We start from the raw sequence: 5,881 nt of genomic DNA on the forward strand, positions 1-5,881 counted from the left end.
TTATCTTGCTGTATGTATGTCGTTTTCTGACTAAAAGCAACCAAAAAGCCATTTTAAAGTGGTTAAGCAAATAATAATAATAATAATCGGCAGGGATCCCAGACCAATACAATTAGTGTGCCTCCTCTATTTTAAAACCGACGAGCCGCCACTGCGCAATACCCAAGTTCATATTTAGATTATATTGTGTGGTGCAATATAGTGCTTTTATAAGTGCATCCAAATCCCGTGATTCTTTGACGGTGTGTCACTTGATTGAGTCATTTTTTGTGGTGTCCTTGAGCTCACAGGTGCAAGACCCATTGTGTCAATACATTTCCATGTGGCTTTTATATATGAAGGATGCGTTGCATCCTGCAATAATCTGAAAACCTTGGCGTGCACACTGGCTCTTGCGTCACAGATAGGGACGTTTATTAATGAGTATATAGCTTTCATGGTCTCCACTTCACAATGATGCTAGAGACATAAGTGCTTGGCTCTTTCAAGCCAGCTTTGTTGCTTAATTTTTTCATCAGTTTGTACAGTATGTTTTGATTTTTTATTAAAAAGTTATTTGAATCTTTGATGTAACCTGCAGTCAGGGGCGCCGCTATGGTTTCTGGGCCGCCTGAACAGCATGTTGACTCAGGCCCCCTTGGTAGAAATGATGTTCGTGATTTTGCACGATTTCTATACTGTATATGTATAAATTCAAAAAAATGTTTAAATTAAAAAAAAAACCCTGATTGAGAACCACTGGTTTACAGCCTAAAGCATGTGCTTTGCTTCTTCCTGTTTCAGAGTTGCCTGACACTGAACCCCAGTCTCTGAGTCCCGTAGCTTTGGCCGCAGTGATTGCTGTCCCCATCTGCGTACTGAGCTTCGTGCTGGTGCTGATCTTCTACATGTGCCATAATCGCTCCATCATCCACCAACGTGTGCCAAGTGAGGAAGACCCCACTATGGACCACCCGTTCCTTGCTGACGGCACCAAGCTGAAGGACCTTATCTATGACATGACCACTTCTGGATCTGGCTCAGGTATTTAACAGATCATACTACTATTAGCTTATTATTGTTTCCCTTTTCTGCTTTCAAAGAATCAAGTTGAACCATTTTTTATGCCTCTTATTATGCAAAGATTCTCATCAAATCATCGAATTCCCTTTCATTTTTATGTATTTGCTGGTTGTTTTTCTTGTAATACCCATCATAAACCCCAAAGTACGCTCAAGCCAATTTCATTCCCTTTGTTTTCAGAGCCCCTTGGGAGCAATTGAGGATGTGTAAACTAGAGCCCGACCGATATATCGTTTTGCCGATATTATCGGCCGATATGAGCCTGTCGCCGATATATCGGTATCGGCGAATATGCCGCCGATATGACAATTTTTTTTACAGAACATATAATGCAGATAAAATGCTTGAAATGGTGTAATTACTTAGTTTGTCCAGCAGAGCGTGCTCCATTGTTTGCTACTGGCGACCTGGATGAAACGCTTTAAAGCTTAAGTCTATGGAAAACCATTGAAACTTTGAACGGCCATATCTCCGTAACGGCGTGCGGAATAAAGTTGAATGGAATTGAATTGAATTAAAGTTCAACTTTACTGTTCAGTGCACTGATGTCAGACTCATTTTGGATAGTAAAGTTTATTGTTAAATTGTTAAATGCCCTTACATATCTCTGTCACCATTATAAGTGTTTGATCACCACATTTGAGTGATCATTGCAAAAAATGTGTTTATGTATATATATTCTGTTTATGCATATACTGTATTCTATATATAGTACCAGTCAAATGTTTGGACACACGAATGGGAAAGTGTCCAAACTTTTGACTGGTACTGTACTATAATATACACAAAGAATATCGGCCGATATATCGGTATCGGCCTTTTTTTAACCCCCTAATATCGGTATCGGTATCGGCCCCAAAAAACCCATATCGGTCGGGCTCTAGTGTAAACTGACAGTTTAATGCTTTCCTTGTGTTATGAGCCTCAAGCCAAGCTGGAATCACTGCAGGCTATATCTTTAGTCCAGAAGCTGTCATCATTGCGTTTTGTCCAAGCCAAGAAAGACTGTATATTTGGCAGTGCCTCAGATGAAATATTTGTTTTTTAGCTCCTGGATGACTGTCATGATCTCAAATCAAACATTGTGCATAGTATACATACGTCGAGGGTTCAATGTTTGGCTGGTTTTCATGGCTGTGTTTGCATGGCTCCCCTGCTGGCAGATGCCGTAATTACACCATTATGAGGCCAGAGAGCATCTTTCTATATAGACAGTAGACATTGCTGTGTATTCTGACAAAATTGAATTTCCAAGCAACATATGAAGTATGATTTGAAGCCTGAAATGGAGTTTCCCTGACTGCTTTTTCTTGTCTTCTATAGGCTTGCCACTGCTAGTGCAGAGGACTATTGCCAGGACTATCATCCTCCAGGAGAGCATAGGGAAGGGTCGTTTTGGAGAGGTGTGGAGGGGCCGCTGGCGTGGAGAGGAGGTGGCAGTAAAGATCTTCTCCTCCAGAGAGGAGCGTTCTTGGTTCCGTGAGGCAGAGATCTACCAGACTGTCATGCTTCGTCATGAGAACATCCTGGGCTTTATTGCTGCAGACAACAAAGGTCAGACAACAATGAAAGCAGTTCAGTGCCATTTAGTTTGATCGAACTTCATTTGCTTTCCAGCGTACGTGTGTTTATGTGGGTAGTGTTTCACATTTCTGTTTGTGATGTCATCAGTCAATTCTGCTGTATATACAGTATTTTACAGTCAGGGTTCTAAAGGGATATCAGGGAATTTTAAAATGTTGTGATTTCCAGGCCTGGAAAAGTTGTGGAAATAATCATGGAAAAATTTCTGTACAAATATCTGTAAAAAGTTTTGTAAGCAAAGTTTTCTATTATTATTATTATCTTTATTTTTTAAGTTTTCTAGGTAATTTTTAAAAAATATTTGATTTCTGCACTGCTCTAAAATATTTAATTGATTAGATTTGCTTTTTGTGAATTCTTGTGTAGAGTAGAACTTCACAAGCCAGTGTAGTAACATCAGTCTTTCAGTTGAAGGCAACCTGTATTATTCATTGTGATAATTGAAAGCCAAATCATCTATTAAGCCACATTCAATTTTTTTTTCTTCTTTTTGAAAACTTTTGCACACTGTTTAAAAATATAAACCACAAGGATGTGGTATGTGAGAATTCACCCCAGTGATCTTAATAAAAGTATTTGTTAAAATCCCTTACCAGTTATTAGAAAAAGTCACTGAAATGTATCGGTCAAATGGACTAGGAACCCTGTACATTAGTGATAGACTACCTGCTTACCCAATTAAAGGGATAGTTCACCCAAAAAGGAAAATTCTGTCAACATTTATCACCCTCAAGTTGTTCCAAACCTGTATGAGTTTAGAACAAAAGAAAAAACAGTTTGGGAACCAAACAGTTGACGGTACCATAGTTACATAGTATGGAAACAAAATACAATGGTAGTCAGTGGCTAGCGTCAACTGTTTGGTTCCCAACATTCTTTAAAATAGCTTCTTTTGTGTTCAACAGAAGAAAGAAATTCATACAGGATTGGAAGGACATGAGGGTAAGCAAATGATGAAAGATAACATTTTTGGGTGAACCGTCTTTTTATCAGTGGTAGTTGTGTCCAATCACAAACCTTCTGATAGTTTTGTCAATAGATAATAAGCACTGTTTTCAATTGCTTTTGGCTGTTTTTAGTAAATATTCTGTTAAAAAAAAAAGGTTTAATTATTTTTACAGTTTACAGGATTAAAGTTGTCCGTCGCTACGATGGATTTCCGTCAATTGGAAAAAATGAAGGGAAAAGAAACATGTAGCGCGTTGTTGTTGTTGTTCTGCCGGCACACCACAAATCATCCCCACCACGGCTGCAGCTTCTCACTGACAACATAATGCTGCTCGCATCATTCACAGTCGGGTTATTAGCAGAGAACACAGAGCAGGACAGGACTTGAATTTCGGCGCGGGATTGGTGCTATTAATAATAATTCTACTCATTCCCGCAGGTTCCGTGCTTATAACGCGATGACAGATGACGGAACTTATCATTTGCATGTGCTTTTGAGTCTTGAGAACTCACTCGCGCGCTTTCATTTTCTATACGCCCACAGATCGCGATAAGGAGAGTGGCAGCTTTTAATAGTTGTTAAGGGAGTTTGCAAATGTGATATTGATTTAATACAACAGTTCAATAAACAAGTACTGCCTGATTTTGCTCTATTTCATCAACGAAAATAGTTCCAAATAAAGTAACAGCTCAGCCGCTGCGCATCTCTGAAAGCAAACACAGCGGTGTTTCATTCATGATTAAAAGTGCGTTTTTGAACGAATCGAGTGACTTCATGATTACCCATTCATAAAGACAGTCACTTGCTTAATTCCTGAATGAATCAGCCGTTCGAACGAATTGAATGAATGATTCAGTGATAAAATCAGTGACTTGCCGCCAACTGCTGGCGGATTTAGTTTCATTTTTAGCATATAATTTTGGTTATTTAAATAATTAATGAATCAGCCGTTCGAACGAATTGAATGAATGATTCAGTGATAAAATCAGTGACTTGCCGCCAACTGCTGGCGGATTTAGTTTCATTTTTAGCATATAATTTTGGTTATTTAAATAATTTAATTTCTTCATATTTTTTATTAATACTAATTTCATATGATTGGCAACTTATTTGTCTTATTCTACTTCTTATTATATTGTTTTAAATAGAAATTTAAAAAAACTTATAAACATACATTTTTGAATTTGACAGATGAAAATTATGCCATTACAAAAAGTAAAAAGAAAATACCCCTGTAAGTCACTTTAAGGAGTCAAATGTCACCTCGTATTAGGAAGGCTAATTTTTTATCAGAATTTGATTATTGATCAGAAGGTGCTCCTAAATTTTTTTAATGAGGAAGACAAGCACTCCTAAAAAGAGAAGTAAGCATAGAGCCCTGTGTAACAGTATATTAGATCCTGCATGAGGTCTTAAAGAGACAGCATCCTACACTCTAAAAAATGCTGGGTTAAATACAACCCCATGCTGGGTTAAATATGGACAAACCCAGCGACTGGGTTGTTTTGACCCAGTGGTTGGGTTACTGCCCAGAAGGTTGGGTTAAACATTTAACCCAACTGTTGGTTGAAAACAACCCAATCGCTGGGTTTGTCCATATTTTTCCCAGCGCTGAGTTGTATTTAACCCAGCATTTTTTAGAGTGTAAATAAACCTGCTGCTGTCTTTCATTATACAGTGAAGACTATCCAGTGTTATTTTACAGATGAATAGATTATAGTTAGACCTAACGGAAAAAATTTAAGTACTGTTAATTTAATTTGTATCTTGTTATTGTTTTTGTTTGTGCTATTGATTGTCATTAATTTATTTGTTCTTATTTTATTTTTTACTATTCACTTGTCTTTTTTAGTTAAAATAAATTCAATTCTGAGTGCACGTGATTCTTGGGTGGGGAGGGGGCATGGTCCATTGGGAATCGTCCTGCCACCACAGCTGGAAAAAATCCTAGAGGAAACACTGCATACATTTTAATAAAATTAGAAAAATGCATTTACAAAATTTACAAAGAATGCCCCTGTAAATCACTTTGAGTCAAATGTCATCTCGTATTAGAAAGGCAAATTTTTGAAATTTTTGATTTTATTATTGATTAGAAGGTGCTCCTAAATTTTTTTAATTAGGAGGACAAGCGCTCCTATTTACAAGAAGAAAAAAACTGCTCTTAAACTGGGTGTGTTACAGGTATGGCTGTGGAATGGGGTTTGGTCGAAGAAAAATTCAGTCAAAAGATTTTTTGGTAACACTTTCTATGAAGCCCGTATTTATAATACATTATAAGGGTAT

At 37.5% G+C, this 5,881-nt stretch overlaps 1 protein-coding gene across 1 annotated transcript in view; it reads left to right on the plus strand.

Moving 5' to 3' along the window:
* The window catches only part of LOC107718081 (TGF-beta receptor type-1-like), a 56,874-nt gene that overhangs the window by 31,765 nt on the left and 19,228 nt on the right, over positions 1-5,881 (plus strand). The window contains exons 3-4 of the mRNA XM_016525028.1: positions 784-1,023; positions 2,386-2,616. Coding sequence (XP_016380514.1) covers positions 784-1,023; positions 2,386-2,616 — 471 coding nt within the window. The remainder of the gene's footprint in view (positions 1-783; positions 1,024-2,385; positions 2,617-5,881) is intronic.

This window comes from Sinocyclocheilus rhinocerous, unplaced genomic scaffold, assembly GCF_001515625.1.
Source record: "Sinocyclocheilus rhinocerous isolate Xijiao unplaced genomic scaffold, SAMN03320098_v1.1 scaffold480, whole genome shotgun sequence".
Taxonomy (NCBI): Eukaryota; Metazoa; Chordata; class Actinopteri; order Cypriniformes; family Cyprinidae; genus Sinocyclocheilus; species Sinocyclocheilus rhinocerous.